Source organism: Salmo salar, chromosome 20 (assembly GCF_965601325.2).
Source record: "Salmo salar chromosome 20, fSalSal1, whole genome shotgun sequence".
Taxonomy (NCBI): domain Eukaryota; kingdom Metazoa; phylum Chordata; class Actinopteri; order Salmoniformes; family Salmonidae; genus Salmo; species Salmo salar.
Window position 1 is genome coordinate 32946956 of NC_138310.1, and position 22902 is coordinate 32969857.

At 42.2% G+C, this 22902-nt stretch overlaps 2 protein-coding genes across 24 annotated transcripts in view; one reads left to right on the top strand and one right to left on the bottom strand.

The window, feature by feature from the left end:
• Nucleotides 1-5299, bottom strand: part of LOC106580470 (transport and Golgi organization 2 homolog) — a 28677-nt gene extending 23378 nt beyond the window's left edge. For 2 of the 3 annotated variants that reach the window (XM_014161582.3, XM_014161581.3), the window contains exons 1-2: nucleotides 5190-5299; nucleotides 4080-4210 (exon numbers count right to left, since the gene is read on the bottom strand). In XM_014161582.3, the coding sequence (XP_014017057.1) occupies nucleotides 4080-4210; nucleotides 5190-5210 (152 nt within the window). In that variant the 5' untranslated portion in view covers nucleotides 5211-5299. Of the gene's footprint in view, nucleotides 1-4079; nucleotides 4211-5121 lie in introns of all 3 variants that reach the window. The other variant, XM_014161586.3, reaches the window with a different exon arrangement.
• Nucleotides 5300-7373: 2074 nt separating this feature from the next.
• LOC106580487 (splicing regulator ARVCF) overlaps nucleotides 7374-22902 on the top strand; it is a 371259-nt gene continuing 355730 nt past the window's right edge. For 7 of the 21 annotated variants that reach the window (XM_045703245.2, XM_045703243.2, XM_045703249.2 and 4 more), the window contains exon 1: nucleotides 7375-7978. The gene's annotated coding sequence lies outside the window, so the exon portion shown is untranslated. Of the gene's footprint in view, nucleotides 7979-22902 lie in introns of all 21 variants that reach the window. The other 14 variants (XM_045703240.2, XM_014161608.3, XM_045703241.2 and 11 more) reach the window with 5 other exon arrangements.

The window sequence follows — 22902 nt, forward strand, 5'->3', positions numbered from 1 at the left end:
AGAGCCAAATCCAGTGGCAGCTCTCTCAGACATCAAACTAACATTGACAACATAAATTACTACGACAAGTGTTTGGCCACAGAATTCACTTCCCAATCAGACCAACGTTTGGACAATGACGTTAATGATTAGGCTATGCCAAGTCCTTGGCTACAGAAATGCCCCCTCACACTGACCAGTTCTCCATTCCAGAGACTGGACCAACAGTAGCTCATTAAGAGCATGTATTGGCGTATAGCCTTGAATTGATTCCTGATGCCAGTGACATCTGGTGTATTAATCCCCTGGCTATGCTGCAGTCTCCCTGTTTCCGTCGAGGTAGTGGAGCCTGCCAGCAAGCCTTCAAACAGAGAATCTCCAAAAGAGATAGAAAGATACGGAAGATTTGGGGGGGGGGGGGGGAACCTGTCAGACAGCACACATAGGAAAAAGGAACTCAGCGAATAGGAATATAAACATAAGCATTTCTACAAAAACTTGAAATTAAATAACCTAGTGCAGTCTAGTACTTGAGTGAAACCTAGGCCTATGCTGAGCTAGCACCAGTACAACTTACTGGCATTTTCAGTAGTTATCCAATTACAAATGGGACTTAATGTGCCACTCACCACACTAACAGACTTAATCACTGTTGTTGCTAATGCTACATTTGACATTCATTTCTGGTGACTTTTTACTACCACTGCACAACTGTCACTTATTTAGCAAGGCAACAGTGCATGACTTAGTGACTTCACATTACTGTTCAGCTACTGTCCCATGAATCATCCGCTAGCCTTGCACGCACGCTGAGTTTTTCCCTCCCCTTTTGGCTTCCCTATATTAGTGTGCTGAGGCAGCAGAAGCTGCCATAGATGTGGATTTGGGCGAGAGGTGGAATTGCACAGAGCCACCTGTGGGCCCTTTGTGACTGATTTGAGTTTGTATGCACTCTTGAACTAAAGGGTAACTACACATAACAACAAAAATCTAAATTAGTTTGATTTTTCCCAGACCTCAAAAGTGGTCTCCTGATGTGGTTTAAGCATTGTTGTGAACAACAAAATTGGATGTTCTATTAAAAAGTGTGATTGAGAGCGAAAACATGAAACATTTTGGCAAAAAAATGACCATGCTGTGATATTGTTTTGGTATACAGTAGTGACACTAAACCTGGTATCAAAGTAAACATTCTGTAGTTTGTAGAAGTAGCCTATATTGAATTTCGCCGGGGCCGTTAAAAACTGTAGGCCATTTCTATCCACACTTACTTCTTGTGCTGGCTCAACGAGACATGTGGGCTCAATTTATGTATACAAAATGTGTGGGCCTATAATGTAACATATAGTTGTAACAGTATCTAACCTGAGATAGGCCTAACAGCAATATCCAGTCAAGTAAAACGGTCAACCTAGAATATTCCATGTAGTCTACAATTTATAATTGCATCCTGTTCAAAATTCTACTGGTACACACTGTTCCCAGATAATAATGTGCATTATTGAGTTATTGACTGTATGTTTGTTTATTCCATGTGTAACTCTGTGTTGTTGTTTGTGTCACACTGCTTTGCTTTATCTTGGCCAGGTCGCAGTTGAAAATGAGAACTTGTTCTCAACTAGCCTACCTGGTTAAATAAAGGTGAAATAAAAAAAATAAAAAATAAAATTCTAAGTGGTGCATCGCCATTACTCGCTCATTATCAATTAGACACACAGAACACGCATGTTTGTTGTTTCACCCACGTCCCTTTTCGAAGCCAACTACCTGAGACGTATTGGTTGTCATGCCGGTGTCACAGGTCAAATGTTGAGGATTAAATAGTTCCACTGAGAGGCGTTTATTCGTGGTGCACAGTTACACAAGAGAGATTAGGCCACTGAACTATGATGACCTCCGCAATAATTGTATCTTGCCAGCGGCTCCCAATCCCATTAACCTTGTTCAGAGGCAGGTGGATTTCTTTAAGAACAAATAAAGCAAATTGACCTAATTGTGTCAACCTCCGTACATCAAAGGCTCATGATGCAAAAGCTGGTTGCAGTGACACTTGTTCCCCAAGAGTCGACGACACTGGCCCAGAAACAAAGCAAACACTAATGATTTTTCACAGGAGAGAGAGCAGGGCATTCATGCATTATCGGAGACTGTGGGAATCACTAGGAGAGAAACAAGAAAATTAACAGGGCCCAGCTATGCGTAGAGTGCGCCATTTTAGAGAATTCTATAATTTGTCACTTATTCCTTACAAAATAAATACTATGTTTGAGACAAGGTCAATGGGAAGGCTAATATTTCAGCAAGATACATTCCATTCATTCTGTATTGTAAAGGAAAGTACTAATAATTTGATGGTGAGGCAATACATGGGCATAATGGGAATTCAGAACACAACATTGTTGGCAGGCAGGGATGTTGGCGGAATTGGGTGTATGGTGAAAAACCACTTACACAAGAGATTTACTTAACATTCTTGTAGTTATTTTGCCATTCCGCTCACTGATAACGTAGGCCTACATGCATTCAATTCAACCACTGTGAGGATGCTAGCTAGGCCTGTAGGTTACACATATCCCATGGGTCCAGAGTGAGTCATTGCCCACACACATCCACTGATCGCCTTAGGCTAGTGTAATCTCCCAGAGGCAAAGGCAGAGTTAGATCCTGGCCAGGTAGAGAGAGAGCTCCACAGAGCCCAGGGGATTATTACAAGCAGGGCTTTAAATTGCATTGACTGCTCCTCTACCACTGGCGTCTGCCCACAAAGGACCTTTACTGAGAGAAACCAGCAGTGACTGTAGGAAAGGTTAGCGGATGGTACATGGTGTTTCACTGTGCTTGGTTTTGGAGGCTTTGAATTAGCTTGGAACCAAACTGAAATGTTCAGTTTCATTGAAATCGGGAAGTGAAACGGAGCAATTCAGTTTGAATACTGCCTAGCTTTTCATACTTCCAGTGAGAGACAGCACCACAGATTCTCTCAGGTTCTTATCACTGCTTTGGGTGCTTAATTAGATTGGAGTTGCTACACTTCAGCACTACCCTAACACATCTTTGAAGGACAAAGGGAATTTATTCACAATTATACTGAACATAAATGTAAAACGCAACAAGTTAAGAGTTCATATGAGGAAATCAGTCAATTGAAATAAATTAATTGTGCCCTAATGTTTGGAATTCACATGACTGGGAATATAGATATGCATCTGTTGGTCACAGATAACAAAAAACTTTTATTTATTTTTATAAATAAAAAATATATATGGGTCTCAGGATCTCATCACTGTATTTCTGTGCATTTAAATTCCCATCAATAAAATGTAATTGTGTTCGTTGTCCATAGCTTATGCCTGCCCATACCATAACCCCACCATGGGGCACTCTGTTGACATCAGCAAACCGTTTGCCCACACAATGCCATACATGTGATCTGCGGTTTTGAGGCCGATTGTACTGCCAAATTCTCTTGAACAACGTTAGAGGCGACTTATGATAGAGAAATTAACATTCAATTCTCTGGCAACAGCTCTGTTGGACATTCCCGCAGACAACATGCCAATTGCACTCTCCCTCAAAACTTGAGACATCTGTGGCATTGTGTTGTGTGACAAAACTGCACATTTTAGAGATGTCTTTTATTGTCCCCAACACAAGGTGCACCTGTGTAATAATTATGCTTTTTTTTTATCAGCGTCTTGATTTGCCATACCTTTCAGGTGGATGGATTATCTTGGCAAAGGCTCACTAACAGGAATGTAAACACATTTGTGCACCAAATTTGAGAGAAACAAGCTTTTTGGGTATAAGAAAAATTTATGGGAACTTTTATTTTTGTTCATGAAACATGGGACCAGCACTTTACATGTTAAGTTTATAATTCTTTTCAGTATGTATCAGGAGATGAGAAGAATGTCCCCTGCGTCAAACGCAATGATGCTTTGATTCCTTTATGATTCAGATTTGCTCAACATCTGGAAGTGTGCATCTTTTTAAACCATCATCTGAATATAGGCCTCCAGTTGATGACCAAAATGAGAGCCGTCCAGACTAGTCTACATGAAAAGTGTGGTAATAGTACACAGAGAGAGGAGAGGCCTTACCTGTAGGCATTTTTGGATGCAGGTCGAGGGTCAAACTTGAAGAAGATGATACACATGGGGGTGTTAGTGGTTGGGGACGCTCTCTCACACTGGGAACAGTAACTTTCAAAGCTTGGACATGTTGACAAGGGCTAGAATAAATGATAGTCAAGTGAGTAAAGGAAAAGGGTGGTCTTGACCACCCTACACTATAGCATGGGCGAGGTTCAATTTACAAAGGAGACAAACCGCCTAAATCCTACAGGACTGTACAGGTAGCCACAGCTGTACCAAGCCCCTTACCTTATCCAAGTGGTAGCCTAATCCTGATTGAAATACCTATTCAATACAGGACAGCAATACTGTTGACAAACCCTCATGTGTCCTCACACCTTAGTGTAGCCTGATAGAGAAGTGATTAGGTTAGGCCAAATGATTAGATTTTTTATTTTATTTTAACCATCAGCTGATTCTTAAAACTCAAATGACATTACAAAAGAGGTCAGCACCTGGTGACCACATAACTAAAGTGTGCAGGCTTTTGTTCCAAACCAGCACTACAACAACACACCTGATTCAACTAATAAAGGGTATTTTTATGAAGTGACATAGAGGAGCTGAGCAGACAGCTTGCTGGTGAGTTCTCCTTTCTAGTTTCTAGCCCCCTTTAACAGCTACAAGCAAACAACATTCGTTACAATTATTAGAGATCTAACGTTAGCTAGCTAGCTAGCTATAGCAATGGTGAACAAAAATATGAAATATGATAACCAGGACAACAAAATGTATATTATAGCCAGCTAGCTAGCTATATAGTTAGCAACTTTGAACGAGCACAGATTGCAGTTAGTTAGCAAACTATCACGTTAGCTAGCTAGATGCAGCAGTCTTGCGCTAGCTAACTAACCTTAGCTAGATGTCACACTAACAACAAGGACAAAACAGGCAAGTGACAACACTTTGCTACCGGTCTGTTTTGTGACACATTACAAAATAAGTAAGAATATTTTATCATTCATCTGCCTGGCTACCTAGCTAACGTTACATTGCCAAAAGTACTCACTATTCCTTCCACTTGCTGCTAAAGATCTATTCATTCGGTTGGCTAACATTACAACAAAACAAACAAACCCTTCGTCGTAGTGTGTGCATTTGATTTATCTTGCGGGTAGGCTAGACCGGCACTTTCAGGTCAATGTCATTACACGAATGTGAACTGCGCTCACCCCGTTGAAGTTCCAGAATGTTCCAGGCGTAAATCGCGTGCACCCTAAGCAAACATAGTAGGCGTAACCGTCTAGCAACATACACTATGATTGGCCGATACTAACCCTGAGTGAAGGTTCTATGGATATTTTTAAGATTTCTCATTTCACTATTAGCTACGTTTGGCATTTTATGTAAATGTAATACTTTAAGTTAGATGATAGAGCATTTAAATTAGTTGATCTAAGTATTTATTTGTAATGCAAGCGTGACTGGTTAGGAACGACAGTTTTGGTCAGTGTTTCCTGTGGAACCAAAATTAGTGCGAAACATGTAAAAGGTATAAAACCGCCCCTTCTTAAACCCTATCAGCATTTGAGAGTGATGGCTGGTCTCTGCTGCTTTGGGCGCAAGCTGTTTGAGAATTAATGTTTGGCGCATGGTTGATTGACTAAGGCTACTGAGAAGATTCCATGTGTTTGGAGAGCCTTTAGGGCACCAAGCAGTCAATTGAAACTTGTGATGGGAAGCCAAGGCTTTCTGAAGCGTTCGGGGCGTTTACTAAATTGTGCTGAAAAACAGTTAAATTAGTTGGAGCTTTTATCACAATGCACATTAGTGACATCTGCTGGTCAGCAATGAAAAGCAGAATTGATGTTTTGATACAGTATACTTTTCCCCCATAATATTCATCAAATCTCCTTGGTGCAGGGGTTAGTTTCTGACAGTTTGTGCAGAAATTCTGTCTTAGGATGCCACATTTACAAGTCAGTTAAACAAATTTCTGCCCTGCTAGAGCTGCCCTGGTCAACTAAGTGCTATTATTGTGAAGTGGAAACTTCTAGGAGCAACAACGACTCAGCTGTGAAGTGGTAGGACACAAGCTCACAGAGCGAGACCGCCAAGTGCTGAAGCACGTAGCGTGTAAAAAAATCGTCTTTCCACGGTTGCAACACTGAGTTCCAAACTGCCTCTGGAAGCAACGTCAGCACAAGAACTGTTCATCGGGAGCTTCACGAAATGGATTTCCATGGCCGAGCAGCTGCACACAGGTCTGAGATCACCATACGCAATTCCAAGCATCAGCTGGTATATTGTAAAGCTCGCTGCTATTGGACTCCTGTTTTTCATGGTTTGGGTTAGGCCCCTTAATTCCAGTGAAGGGAAATCTTAATGCTATAGCATACAATGACATTCTAGACGATTCTGTGCCTCCAACTTTGTTGCAACAGTTTGGGAAAGGCCCTTTCCCGTTTCAGCATGACAATGCCCCTGTGCATAAAGCGAGGTCTATACAGAAATGGTTTGTCAAGATTGGTGTGAAGGAACTTGAATGGTCTGCACAGAGCCCTGACCTCAACCACATCTAACACTTTTGGGATGAATTGGAATGCCAACTGCGAGCCAGGCCTAATCGCCCAACATCCGTGCTGCCCTCACTAATGCTCTTGTGGCTGTATGGAAGCAAGTCTCTGCAGCTATGTTCCAACATCTAGTGGAAAGCCTTCCCAGAAGTGTGGAGGCTGTTATAGCAGCAAAGGGGGGACCAACTCCATATTAATGCCCATGATTTTGGAATGAGATGTTCAACAAGCAGGTGTCCACATACATTTGGTCATGTAGTGTATTTGAGTGGACTTTTATTGTCCCCACACGAGGTGCACCTGTGTAATGACCGTGCTGTTTAATTAGCTTCTTGATATCAGGTGGCTGGATTTCCTTGGCAAATGAGAAATGCTCACCAACAGGGAGGTAAAAAATATGTGCACGGAATTTGAGAGAAGCTTATTGAAAATGTATTTTATTTCAGCTCATGAAACATGGGACCAACACTTTACATGTTGCGTTTATATTTTTAAGGATAACATTACAAATTATATATTCGAACATGTGCAGGTGAGCTGATTTGTTTCAAAGTAGATTGCAAATTGTACGTTGTATGCAAAGATTGACAGCTTTTAATCCAATCAAGTAAGAGATATTCTCTCTCTGCTTTAATTGAAAGTAGGTTCACCCAATCAAAATAAATATTTCCTCGAACGCTCCGCGATAGGGGTGGGATTCAAGTGATGTTTGCTCTGACAGTTTTGTTGCTCTAGCGCTGTTTGTGTAAGAGAGGAGTTTGAAACCGTCAGTTGGGGCCACAGGTTTGGGTCAGTGACAGGCTATTTTTACATTTTTTTTTTACAACAATTTGCTGTCAATTTGTATTTGACGCTATTGAAGAATTTGCGACCTCACGGTGCTTTTTGTTTTGTTTTTGGACATGGGACAAACTTAGACTATAAATAGCCTAGTTAAAAATAACTTAATTTGATTTTTATATTGAATGAATCATGGACTTTTTAAAGTAAGGAATAATTTCAACACAGGCAACCTTTGATTTGTCCTCTCTCTTAACCCTCCATATAATTGAGCAAATAAAACATTGGCTAAGCCAATCACGGACTACACTGCTATTCTCCGGCACTGTACGAGAATAACAGTAGCGCTGTCGTTTGCAACAAAAACATTGAAAAGAGGAGAAATCATTATTCAGTTTTGGTCACGTTTCTGAGGTGCAATTCATAAACTAAGAAGAATAGGCTAGGAGTGTGGGGTGATTTATTTAACCAGCGCGAGGAACCATCTGGTGATTGCATCGCCAAGTTTACACCGCTCCTGCGTGCGCGTACGTACTATCCCTAAACTCCAGTGGAAGGGAGGAGTAGAAGGTAAGAAATGTGCTATAATGTTCCTGGTTATATATAAAACGTCGAAATTTGATTCAAGAGTATCGTTTTCATTTTAGCAGCCGAACAAACAATCTATTATTCCTACGTAGTCGTACACGATACAATGCTTTGCGATTGTCATGGAGATTGAAGGATGTGTGAGCCAGTGGGGGACTGCTGTGGGGATTTTACGCGGAGTTGTTCATTTATGGAACTCAATTGTAGAACAGTAGAATTAATATTTGAATGAAACGAAATTGCATTCGATTAAATAATCATTCCAGCCTATTATCAAGTGTAGATTGCTTATCTCATGCCATTTTATGCGTAACGACATATATCAATTGCAATAGAGTCGCCACAGAGATTGTAGAATATGACAGGATATTTTTTTTGGTCCTCTTACGTTATAGTTCTGTTTCATAATATGACATTTCCAAACCCATGTCGCGTGTTTACTGAATATATACAACAATGGATGTGTCGTACACTGCCTCCTGATTCTGCAGATCTAAGAGCACACAAATGGTCATCGATTGTGTCAAAGGGAAGTGCCTCTGTCTGCACGGGGCACCTACAATAGGCTACCTACCTGCAGCATCTTTGCAATACTTCAAAAATAATTATGATATTTAAGTGCAAACCCCAGGCAATGCAGAATAGTTAAATATTCTTTAGTAATAAATGTGAATACATTAGAATATTTTTTTAGACAGTTTTTTTCCAAGATGTAACAAATGACTGTGAAGATGTTCTTTTTGCTGTGGCGTGACCTATCAATCATTTTCCTCTTTGTTTTTCCCTGTTGCTGAGTGAGTGACATGGTCATGTCTAGATGGGCTATAGCTTTTGTTTTGCCTTCCGGGTTCTCCCCTTGTAACATACCCAGTTTGGAAAAGGGGGCATTTGCGAGTTGCTGCTGGAATTATTTGGATGACGGGTACCTTCCTTCTTATGTGGTTTTCCTCTTGAAGCCTGAACACCCTTTATGTGTTGGGGCGGCAGGTAGCGTTGGGCCAGTAACCGAAAGGTTGTTGGATCTAATTCCTGAGCTGACAAGGTAAAAATCTGTCGTTCTACCCCTGAACAAGGCAGTTAACCCACTGGGCGTCATTGTAAATAATAATTTGTTCTTAACTAACGTGCCTAGTTAAATAAATGCAAAAATGATGTTCCCACTCCGATAGGCCCAATATAATGAAATGCGTACGTATCGCCATAGGGCCATTTGATGTGTTAAATTTAGTTGACGTGACGGCTGTGTGAGCAGGTTGACGTTTGTTAAAAATAAGATTTAATGACTTTGACTGTGCCAGGTAGTGACCACTCCGCAGAGCTGAGTCATCCCAATAAATGCCAACCTGCGAAAATAGATTCGGTTGGATGTGATTGACATGTATGACTGAATATAAATAGCTGTTGCAGTCAGTCACAAGGTCATGCACTGGAGAGCTGCTGCCACAGCTTCTGCCCAGTTGGCAGTTTTTATTCTACTTTCAAATGTAGGAAATCATATTTTAGATTGCTATATGTGCTACTACTCCGAATGCATGGAAATAACGTATTTTCTGTTTGTATTTGTTTGTGTGCAAGTTCTTCACATTGACATTCTTGACTTGGACTGAAATGGGTGGCGGTACTCGTTTTCTGTGCTGGTACTGTTTATATTTAGGTGCAGGAGCTTCACAATAGTTTTGAGCTAATATTTTATAAGAGGAACAGGAGCCCAAGCAGTAGAACATTTAAGGTGCGGGTACTCCAAGTCAAGCCCTGAAAGTACAGGAATCATATGTAACCAACCATGGATGTTATTGGTTCAAGTGTTTTCCCTTTTGAGTGCCGCCTATTTATTTTATAGATAAGCATGTGCTACACTAATCATTTATCTGAAAGGCCACTGTGGCCCTCAGGCCCCATCAGCTAATTGATGAATGTGTTTGTTTGCCATATTTCTAGAATTGAGTGACAATATTATGGAGTGATTTCAGTGCCAACAGAAATTAAAAATTATGGAATTAAAATACAATTTGTAAATGAGGTAAAAACCTGTTTTTGCTTTGTGTAGATTGATGAGGAACAAAACATTATTTAATCCATTTTAGAAAAAGTCTGTAAAGGACCAAATGTGGGAAAAAGTCAAGTGGTCTGAATAAAAGTTTGGACACACCTACTCATTCCAGGGTTTTTCTTAATTTTTTACTATTTTCTACATTGTAGAATAATAGTGAAGACATCAACTAATAACGCATATGGAATCATGTAGTACCCAAAATCAAAATATATTTGAGTTTCTTCAAAGTCGCCACCCTCTGCCTTGACAGCTTTTCACACTCTTGGCGTTCTCTCAACCAGCTTCATGAGGCAGCCACCTGGAATGCATTTCAATTAACAGGTGTGCCTTGTTAATTTGTGGAATTTCTTTCCTTAATGATTTTGAGCCAATCAGTTGTGTTGTGACAAGGTATGGGTGGTACACAGAAGATAGTCTTAGCTTTCAGGAATGGGGGTAATAGCTTTTAGCCAAAATGGTTCAAACGCTAGAGCCAAATTCAAAGGAAGAAAATAAATTCAACAACCCACATTGGCTTCAAAAAACGGCAGAAGCTTTGTTTTACCACAGAGAGCATATGTTCTCCTCAACCTTTACCTTTCCTGGCTGGCAAAGTACCAAGATGTTGCCTCTGGTTTTGGAACTGAATTTGATAAGTCAATCTGAATGAATCTGAGAAGTTTAATATATTAAACTTTGATAAGCTTGAAGTTATAGTTTGTAAACTTGATACACAGACAAATGTAATATCTACCATATTGAAACTGAATATATAAATATTGAATGTGAATATTCAATTGCATTTTAAAACTGAATGCAATATTCATTCAATTCAGTTTCAAATCATGAAATACAAGTTTAATGTATGAATTCAATTATTCAATTTGTGCATTACAAATTGAAAAATATTACATTCAAATTCAATATCGTAATACAAATGATAAATTATGGAATTCAAATACAATTTATGTTGGCACTGAAAATGCTCCATATGGTATCCTAGGACCTTGGCCACAATGGTTCCTAAGTCCGCTAGATTTGACAACACAATGCCTAGGCCCTGTCCAGGAATCTGTCAGTATTCAGCTGAGTAGAAAACACTGAACTGACTCTGCTGCCATTTGTGACCCAATGATTTTTCATCCCACATATCAATCAATCAAATGTATTTATAAAGCCCTTCTTACATCAGCTGATGTCACAAAGTGCTGTACAGAAACCCAGCCTAAAACCCCAAACAGCAAGCAATGCAGGTGTAGAAGCACGGTGTCTAGGAAAAACTCCCTAGAAATGCCGGAACCTAGGAAGAAGCCTAGAGAGGAACCAGGCTATGAGGCTACATAGATCTACCCTAGTCCGTGAATATGTACTCCATTGTTGCAGCCGTCCATTGTAACATCCCTGACTCCCTGAATGTAGCTTCTTTGGGTTTCTATAGGCTTTATGCTGTTCAGTGGGAACCAACCTTTGACTGATTATTTTGATGTTTTATTTATTGTCATCACTGCATTGTTGAGAAAGAACTCTCAAGTAAGAATTTCTCTGTACTTTTTTACACCTGTTGTATCCTGTGCACATGGCTAATAAACTTTGAAACTAGCATTATTATTATACACTATATGGATGCTAGGTTAAAGTACAGCAGTGGATGTTGAGTGGGAAAGGAGTTCTGAGCACAGCAGTGTTCAGTATTATGCATGTTAGCCTAGATAATGCAACCAGCATGACAGAGACCATGGCCTACGACAGACAGACACGTAATCTTTCATCAGTGATGTAGTTTTAATGGAACGTGTCAAGGTAGATGTAGGCTACTCACAAATTCAGTGGATAGGAATGAACATACTGTATAAGAAACAGTTATTTTTCTCTACAACATGTTGCAGATGCATTTCACCTGACACAATTGATTGGTTGGAACTACAGCTTCAGTTTTTGGACTTGCATCAAGATTGACCTGAAAGCAACTGGTTTTGCAAAATTGCTCAAATGTATTGGGTTTTCCAAAATCAAAGTCTCACTTGTGTGAAATTTACACAAACTTCTCTGGTGTTCACATGCTTTCTTTGTCTACTCTAGGCAGTCTACAGACTTGGCCTTGACCATTCATTCTAGTCTATTTAATCTTCTAGAACAATGAACTGTGGAATGTTAATCAGTCAGTACCTGATTTCACATGTTAATTAAGTGTACGTAGAATGTCAGGCTTTCTCTTTCCTTCAATTGAGGTTGTAGAATTGATTAGAGTGGACTAACACAGAGAGCCTGAACCAGAAGTGCCAACTCCAACCAGGATGTGATCTTTGAAAAAGAGATTGGCCCTTGTTCAAATTAGTGGATTATGATTTGTTTTATGCAAGATTTGTGTTCAATTTATGTAGTCTCTCCATTTATTTAGCCTAAGTTGTACAGCGTTATATTCTATGATTGTGGATGCTGTGGTGAATAGCTTATATGAATCCTACTCTAACATGTATGTGTGTTCAAGTATGCAGCAAATGTAGACTAGTCGCATTAACTCTGCATCGTCATTTTGTATGCTTCTGTGGTTATTGCTTAATGTTAAGTGCAGTATTGTAATACATGTCATGCCCGGGAAAATTGTCATGCCAAACAGCGACTATGTTTGATAGGATTCATTGTGGATATTTTTATTAGCTAATAGAATCAGTGAAATGGAAACGATTTGTGCAGTACAATGGAATGCCTCCTGCAACAAGGCTAGTGAGTATGTTTTAGCACTTGATGTTATAAGGGGACTGCCCCTCAAGACCTTCATCTGCAAAACATGATTAGAAGAAAAGCCACCTAATGCTATGACAGAGGGAGAACAAGTCTAATCTAGCAGCTCATCAACTCGGATGATAATATTGCACGGATCAGTCAAGCTGATACCTTCCAGAGAAATCATGTTGACATTAAACTCCCTCAACTTGCATGAACATTTTCATCAATGAATAAACTAACATCACACTTGGCTGTTTTGGTAGTTTGATGGATTGATCATAGTATCTTATTGGGGAGATGAAGCTGTATTAGTCAGTGCACTCAGTACTGTGGGCTAAACTGACTTCCTGTGTAGTGAGAGAGGCAGGCCAGGTCAAGAGTGAATGACTCTTTATGGTTCTGGCTGACACCTGCTGGGCTGGGGGACAGAGCTGTGTTTCTTCCCTCTGTGCTGTTTGCTCCTTCAATCCACCCCTGGTGCTGGCCATCGCCTCTCCTCTCCTCTCCCTCCTGCCAAGGGAAATAACTCTCTAGGTCTTTGTCTGTCTGGCCAGCCCCAACACACAGTCCCAGGAATGAAGAAAATTAAGAAGACTTTATGTATTTTGAAAGATGAGATGTTTCTATTTTTGTTTATCTGGGCAAGTCAGCTAAGAACAAATTCTTATTTACTATGACGGCCTACACCGTCCAATCCCGGACGACGCTGGGCCAATTGTGCGCTGCCCTATGGGACTCCCAATCACAGCTGGTTGTGATACAGCCTGGATTCAAACCAGAGTGTCTGTAGTGACGCCTCTAGCACTGAGATGCAGTGCCTTAGACCGCTGTGCCACTCGGGAGTCCGAATGATGGATTTTGAGGATAATAATAAATACTGCTATGATGTAATACAAGACAACCAAACACCTGTGAGTCCAGATGTGCACTTCACATTTCCACATCATAACACTACTGTCATATACCGTGTCAATGTTTATCACTATGTTTCATGTAAAGTTACAGAATGACATGGCGTTATACCCTGGTTTGTCCTGGACACAATGAGCATATGTTTGTTGTATTATGAAGAAAATGTGCCGCGGACCACACGTCTGAATGCACTCATTACTGAATAAACTCATTACGATCTACTTCTCTGAATTGCCTTGTGAAAGCTTAACACTGTAAGATTGTATTTTATAACTTAGCTAGTCATGTTAGCAATAGAACAGCCGTTGAAAGTATGCCCATCTGACCCAGATTGCAATTTATAATGGACTGTTTTTGAATTTCTTAAACAACAACAGTAATTGTGTAAAGGTGGGGATGCAGGGTTGTGTTCCAAACAAAACAACTACAAGTGTGCTTGCTCTAGTTCCTCAACGGCACAGCTAGGAGATCTAAAAAAGCACCTTATAGTTTAAGACTATATGAGTCATGAAAGTGCATTGACAATTACTTAGGAATTGTGTACACTTTGGAGAGGTGTGTGTGGCCACTTGGAAACACCAGTTACACCTAGCACTCAAACCCTTATCATGTTTTTGTTTTCTGTTGAACCTACCCTAAATTATCATGTCACTGAATGTATCCAGAGTATTTTTCAGATTTTGTTGTCAACAAATGCAGCGAAAAGTACAGTGAATGTAAAATGCACATAAAATCAGCAGCGTAATGTTTGGATTCAGTCTTTTCAGGGGAACTGTTGTCCTCACCTTTTAGTCTAATTTCCCCGTAATCTCTAAACTGTTCCCTTTTAATTGCTACCATCGTTATTCTTATGCTTTTCATATTTCATCTGTAAGAAACATGTAAATTTAGCCCTATCCATTTTGGCCATTTCCCATCAGTGTAAGGGGTTAAGGTTTTATTAATTGTTAGCTGTCTCGGGTTAAATAGCAGCATACCACCCTGCATCCCACTGCTGGCTTGCTTCTGAAGCTATGAAGCTAAGCAGTGTTGGTCCTGGTCAGTCCCTGGATGGGAGACCAGATGCTGCTGGAAGTGATGTTGGAGGGCCAGTAGGAGGCACCCTTTCCTCTGGTCTAAAAAAATATCTCAATTCCTCAGGGCAGTGATTGGGGACATTGCCCTGTGTAGGGTGCTGTCTTTGAATGGGATGTTAAATGGGTGTCCTGACTCTCTGTGATCACTAAAGATCCCATTTTCAGCCTCATATTTGGGAAAACCGATGCTGGTTGAAAATGTAATTTTGTATTTTATTTGACAAATTCCCTCTAGTTAATAAAAACAAAGAGAATAAACATCAATATGTCTAGTATTGGGATTTGAGAGGGAAACGAACAAAAAGTTACTTCAGTCTAAAGCAGCCAAGATAATTTGATCTGTTGTTATTCTTGTATTTCCATATCCTTGTGATATTGATGGCATGTCCTCAAAAGCTTTCAATCATGTCTTTGCAGTCAGACCCAAGATGACCTCTGTGCCAGAAATTGGTTTTAAACAAGATTTCACAGCATCATTTTCCTCCGTGCAGGGACTTGGGTGGTAATGCATTATCAGAATACCAGTGGGCCTATTACACTGTGACATGTTGACTGGCCGTTAATCCACCTCCCTTGTCCTCCCTTCTCCACCCTACCCCACAGTGCAACCCATGGACACTGCATAAACAGAGCAATTGTACCGAAATCCCTCTGTGCATCAAGAGAATGTCAATTCCCTGGCTAATCCCCTCCTCCCCAATCTGAGGATGATTATGTCTCTCACCAGGAAACAATCAGCAGTGTTATGTAGTGCAGCCAGTCGCTGTGCCTTTCCACCTTTACCTGGGGACTTAGCCTAAGATGAACTCTGCAGCTGTCAACTTCAGGCAGCGGCCTGGATTGATATTAAACACATCCTCTATGACCTGCTAGTCAGTGGATTGAAATTGCAGCAGCACACCTTTAGCACAGTCAACACCTCAGTGCCCATGGTTGTATTCATTAAGGCTCACTGTTGCAACATACAATTAAAATGGATGTTTATTTTTGGACTAGTCTGTTTTATTACATTTTCTTCCATTTGGTGCCTGATGAATTCGACACAGGAAAGGGAAGTGTTTCCTGTTGTGTTTATGTTGCCGCCTGACCTGAGACAATGACCAAACCGCTAGAGGTTCCTCTCTTCCTCCTCCTGGTCCCTGCTGTATGGAGGATTAACCCTGCTGGGCCCTGTCCTACCTTGATTATGTTCAGGGATAAGAGCTGCTTCATTTTAATCCCTACCGTGCCATCCTGGGTTGCTAAACAGTGGAGCGGTGTGTGTCTGTACGTCAGCCCAGACACCACACTGCACCACAGATGAATTAGGAATGACTCCGTTCCCCTCCCCAGTCCCAACCTGCATGAGATCAGGGAGGCTGCCATGGACAGGTAAAGAGCTAACTAGACTGCCACAACAGTGCCATACAGGGAACCATAGCGTTGATGTTGATTTTAAATATGAAATGGCAAATGGACCTTTTGTGAGTAATGAATATAGCAGCTATCCATTAGATTGCATTTTTGTTTATTTTAATAATGTTGATTTGGCTGTGGCCTTTGCTTTTACGCTTGCATCTCCTATTTGGCAGTTTCACTGGAGCTTGAAAGTGTGAAATTAGGTAGGGAAATCATTAAATGGTTCAAGGAGAAAATAACCTTTTTAATTTGTTTTTTGTTTGTATGACTTCATAAAAAAAGTAAACGAGAGTGGGGAGGGGAGGGCCTTCAGAAGTCTGTTTTAATGCTCTGCTTTACCATCTCCATCTGCTCTGTGCATGTAGAAAGAGGGGCTGTGGGAAAGGCCTGTCCTAATGAACCCTACTGCTCTGTCAGAGTGTTGGCCTGCTGGCCCCGGCCTCTGGAGAGTAGGACCTTGATCTCTGCTTTGCCCTGAAGGACATCAGCTAGTAAAGACACTTCAAGAGATACTTCCAAAATAAAATAGGAAAACCGCTGAGCCAAGCTGATCGAACTGGTCAAGCTGGTCTACTGAAAGTGGTCTTGTTGGTCTAGATAGTCTAGTTCTTTGTTTTTTGTTGTTGTCATATTGTTGATTGTCAGCCCCTTCATCTGAAGCCTATACCTCTCTGACTTCCTTTATTCCACTTTTCTAATCATTCTATGATGGCTTTTCTCACACAATGGACTGATGCTATTACCAGGAGAGAAATTAGTTTTGAAAGGGGCTTTTCATTAGCATACACAGGAAGGAAGCTCATGACTATATTGTGGAGCGAGCAGCCCTCTCTCTCTGTCTCTCTCAATCACAGGGGCTGCGCTGCTAGAATGACTGGGGATTAGTGGGAGCTTAGAAGACTGTTTTGAATTTCAGAAACCTAGCACTCCAAAAATGAGTTGGAGAACAATGAGGTTCAGAGACCAAGAACCTGTGAACTCCATCCCCCATTGTGCAGAAATAAGATAACACTTTTGTTATTTTGGGCAAAGGGAAGATGTTCACCCCATGTTTATCCCCTGAAACCTGTAAAATGGCTATTTGGAGAAGAGACACAGTGATTCAGTTTAGCTCCTCATGGTCAGAAACGGTAGCATATTGTGAAACTCATTCATCATAGTGTGGTTTCCAATAATCCATATAGAAATTCATCTTATAGATCTGCAACACTTCTGAATGGGGGATAGAGAGCGAGAGAGAGATCCAGTGTATGGAACTATAGATGACGTGGAGCAGTGACTAGTGTCATAGTAACTCCTACGCATGTACTACTGCTGCGTGTGAATGTGTCCCAAATGGCACTTTATTCCCTTTTATAGTGCACTACTTTTAACCAGGGCCCATAGTGGAATAGTGCACTATATAAGGAATAGGCTGCCATTTGGGACACAAGATGTGTGTCCGTGTCCTCAGTACCTCTGCTCTGCTCTTCTGTGTCCGTTCAGTAAAGTGACAGCTGATTAATGTGGCAGTCAGGCAGCATCACCTCATAAAGGAGCCATGGCATAAAGGCAGGAAGAACAAAAATCTTCCTCTACTTAAGTGCTGGCAGGAAATATAAAGGGATACTGTCAGGACATGAATGTGTCAGAACAGAGGAGATGCCAGGAGAGGCAACAATCAGGGCTTTATGTGTGGGAGGGAGGGTATTAAGGAGGCTCGTATTGGGGAGGGTTTCGATCAAGTGTTAGACCGAGGGGCCTCGACCAGCTGTGACTGAATGATAGATAGTGAGCGCAAGCTGCCTTTGCTGTCTGGACTGCCTGCATTAGCTGCCTGTGTAACGGAGTTAAGAACGTACCGTAAGCTCACTCCACAGCTAGCTTTAAATGTCGCTGATGGAGCTAGCTCAAACGGTTGGTACATTGTCATGGATGGCAGTGACGTGTTTTAGCAAAACACAGTTCCTGGATTTGAGCCTCTGTGTGAGCCGAATCAGGAGGAAGCGGTACTCACTAAGCAAGCAGCGTGATCCCCATTACACCTGCCGTGGAATTCTTCTCCAGGAGAAAGGGGACAAATTACCGGAGAATGGCACATTATGTTGTCCAGTGTAAAAGGAATGGTGGTTTTCATTGTCTGTAGCTAGATTTTAGACACTGTTAGGTTATTCAAATCAAATTTTATTTGTCACATGCGCCGAATACAACCGGTGTAGACCTTACAGTGAAATGCTTACCAGCCCTTAACCAACAATTCAGTTTTGAGAAAAATAAGTGTTAAGTAAAAAAAATAGATAAGTAAAAAATAACAAATAATTAAAGAGCAGCAGTAAAATAACAGTAGCGAGGCTAAATACAGGGGCTACTGGTACAGAGTCAATGTGCAGGGGCACCGGTTAGTCGAGGTAATTGAGGTAATATGTACATGTGGGTGGGGGGACAATGCAAATAGTCTGGGTAGCCATTTGATTAGCTGTTCAGGAGTCTTATGGCTTGGGGGTAGAAGCTGTTTAGAAGCCTCTTGGACCTAGACTTTGCGCTCCGGTACTGCTTGCTGTGCGGTAGCAGAGAGAACAGTCAATGACTAGGGTGGCTGGAGTCTTTTACAATTGTTCGGGCTTTCCTCTGACACCAGCTGGTATAGAGGTACTGGATGGCAGGAAGCTTGGCCCCAGTGATGTACTGGGCCGTACACACTACCCTCTGTTGTGCCTTGTGGTCGGAGGCCGAGCAGTTGCCATACCAGGCAGTGATGCAACCAGTCAGGATTCTCTCGATGGTGCAGCTGTATAACTTTTTGAGGATCTGAGGACCCATGACAAATCTTTTCAGTCTCCTGAGGGGGAATAGGCTTTGTCGTGCCCTCTTCACGACTGTCTTGGTGTGTTTGGACCATGTTAGTTTGTTGCTCCACTACAGCCCCATCGATAAGAGTGGGGGCGTGCTAGGGCCTCCTTTTCCTGTAGTCCACAATCATCTCCTTTGTCTTGATCATGTTGAGGGAGAGGTTGTTGTCCTGGCACCACACGGCCAGGTCTCTGACCTCCTGCCTATAGGCATAGAAGTCATTTAGCTCGTCTGGTAGGCTCGTGTCACTGGGCGGCTTGCGGCTGTGCTTCCCTTTGTAGTCTGTGTTAGTTATTTGGGATATGTCCTCTCTTTCAATGGATTTGCTCATCATTTGTCTCCTTCTCTTATCTCTCTTTCTTCTTCTCTTTCATTCTCTCTTACAATATATTTTTGACAGCACCTCTCCTCTTTCTAAATATCTAATTTAACTGTATTATATAGAACAATATGAATGTGTACAGTATATATGAATACTGTGTAATAAGTATTTTTGTTGTCTCATGGTTGTTGTCTCATGACTCTTATTTTTTATGTAATGTAAAATCTTATGATGTTCTTTTCTACAACTGTTCTGTACTCTGTCACATATTGAATTGTTTGTGTGGACACCAGAATGAGTTGCTGCTGCATGTGCAACAGCTAATGGGGATCCTAATAGACTAAACTGAACTCTTCTTTTTTTGTCTCTTGCTTTCTAGTATATATTTGTTCAGGTACTGCTGTATGTGTTTAGGCGTCTGGCACTCCACTGGAAATCCGTTTTTCTCCGTGCCTCCCTATGCTATGGTTGTGATGAAATGCATTGTGGTTACTACAGAGCTATGCAGCATAGAGGGCAGTGCTGCAGTGTCTATGAGCGTCTTTGCCTCAACCATGAAACTGGATATGCTGCCACACACACACACACACACACACACACACACACACACACACACACACACACACACACACACACACACACACACACACACACACACACACACACACACCACCCTGTATAAAAGTAGACAAGCTAAATTAGGCTGTTGGACAATTGGAGCTTAGTCAGCACTGGAATTTACATGTATTAATTAGCCTAAATTGAATGGATGATCATTCTGAAACTGAAAACCCCGACATAAGCCTTTTTTTGGGCCCTACTTTTCTCAAATTGAATTAAGGCAGTACAATTCAATGCTTATGTCTCACAATTGTTGTGACCTGGCCTCGTATCTTTTTCAATTAGTTAGCCTTTGAGGGACTGTCTGATAGCTTTTTGATACATACAATACCCCTGACTGCTCTTCACTGTTTCCAGAATCCACACTGTAAATGAAGAGGGATTCGCAGGCAGGCTTTAGCAAGGCTCGTTTTTACATGCTCCCATTTCTGCTGAGGGCAGCTGTTGGGTTAGCAGTAGTACTGCCTCTGGTCTTCAGTGATCAAACTAGAGGCAGGCAGGCCCATGTCAGCAGAGCTGAGCTGCCTGCAACAGCAGTAGAGCTACAGACGAGAGCAGCCCTGTAACCATGGGACTCCAGCTAGCTACATCGATCTGTAGCAGTGTGCATATATCTATCTGCCACATTCCATTCCTCCACTCCTCTATGTAAATGAGCCATTCCAGTCTCACAGATTAAGCTGTTCTCTCCCCAAAGAAAGAGACAGCCTTCCCAGTTTTAATCAGAACTGATTGTGGCGCAAGCCTGAGTGGGAAAGGAGGCTTTGGTTTGGGGGGGAGGGGTGTAGCCATGAAAACCCCTACGCTCAGTCTAAGCCAGCCGCGTAAACCCAGCAGGACCCCTCCACTACTGTGGGCCCTGGGGAGGGGGGAGATGCGGGAGAGAGAGCGAGAAGGGGAAAGGCAGACAGGCATGCAGCGCTGTGCGGGTGTCATGGTGGCTAGGATTGATTTCATCATTCAGAGCATGTGAGTCGGGGGTGGCTCTCCTGGGAAAGGGGCTCCGCTTGATGAGGGAAGAGGCGGGGCGGCAGTAACATCCAAAACATTCTTGGTGCATCTCTGCTCCGGCACACAGTAACCGCCATGGAATCTGACCATGACAGATATGTACTGTATGGTATTGACATGATCCGTTCATTCATATGAAGTTCACACAGAGTGCTAGTCTGAGGACATTTAGTAGTTTTTGTGTAGCTTCCCAGACAGACGTTGTTGTTTAATAGCATCATCTGCTTGCTAATTCTCCTTTACCACCATGGCCATGCCCCCATTTTTCTCACTGAGTCACCAACAAACAGATGGTGTCACCATAAATGGAGTATAATACGCTGAATAAATCGAGAAGGAATGTTGTGCCGCTGCCTCAGAGTAGGGATGTGCAAACGCAAATTCACCAAATGTCCCCAAAGAAAGAGTTTAGCTGAAAGGGATTGAATAGTAAGTGACAGATCCCTCAGTTCGTAGCAGCATAGCCCATTAAATCTTCCCCCTCCTCTTCTCTCTCCCTTTTCTGGGTGTCAGCCAGCCTCAGAGCTTTTACCATTGTGACCCGTGACATTCTGCTGAATAATGTAATGGGGTTCTTTTTAAAGGATGGTGTGTGTGTGTGTGTGTGTGTGTGTGTGTGTGTGTGTGTGTGTGTGTGTGTGTGTGTGTGTGTGTGTGTGTGTGTGTGTGTTGGGGGGGACGGTGGAGGATCTGCATTTCCACATGCCCTGGCTCTCAGCATTTCCTCCTCCCACAGAGAAAAGCAGCACACCCTGGTCTCTCAACTAGCCATGGAATGTCTGACTGGGCTGGGCTGGCCCCACCGTGGCATCCAGACCAAGCCTGTTTGTGGGGGGAGTGCCAGTCTGTTTGTGCTATTATGCCAACTCCTTGTCACTCATTGTCCTGTTATGTTTGGCTTAATACTGACAGCACTGGAGATGGCCAGAAAGCACAAACAGATCTGAGACCAGGCTAATCCAGGTCCTGTATATTGATAAAGGGCTGAGCTGCATGTCACTCCAGGGTTGGGTTTATTAGTGAATGAAAAATGAATATTAATGAATGAAAAAAAGACTGAAACCGTGAGGAGGGATTGCCCAATGAGAAATATTTATTTTAATTTTCCATTTCAAAACGTTTTGCTATGGTGCTCTATACAGAACACAACTTTCTTTTTTTATTTTTCTTTCAGCGATGAGACAGGACTGTAACAATTAGTAGTTACAGTCTTGTCTCATCGCTGCAACTCCCGTATGGTCTCGGGAGAGGTGAAGGCTGAGAGCCGTGCGTCCTCCGAAACACAACCCAGCCACACTGCACTGCTTCTTGACACAATGCCCACTTAACCCAGAAGCACCAATGTGTCGGAGGAAACACTGTACACCTGGCAACCATATCAGCGTGCACTGCGCCCGAGCACCACAGGAATCGCTAGTGTGCGATGGGACAAGGACATCCCTGCAGGCCAAACCCTCCCCTAACCTGGACGATACTGTGGCCAATTGTGCACCGCCCCATGGGTCTCTCTGTTGCGGCCGGATGCGACAGGGCCTGGATGCGACAGGGCCTGGATGCAACAGGGCCTGGATGCGACAGGGCCTGGATTTGAACCAGAACCTCTATTGGTACCGCTAGCACTGTGATGCAGTGCCTTAGACCACGGCGCCACTCGGGAGGCCCCTCTTCTTCTTTACCTCAGACCTGATGAACAGAACACTACACACTACCCTCCTCAGTACACCAGGAGCATCTGCTATTCAAGGGCATTGGATGCGAAGGCAGTTCTTTCTGCTTTCTAGCGTGCTGTATTTGTCTGATAGGACTTTTAATTGCTTTTCATGTTGGCAAGCGAACTGAGATGTGATATTATTTTTCTGTTGTGGTTTGAGATAAAATGCTTATTTTTACTGGCTGCGCGTCCGTCTGAAAGATGCTGTTTTCTGTACCCCATAGATGCCATATCCATTTCAGATATCATTTTTGGAATTGGTAGATA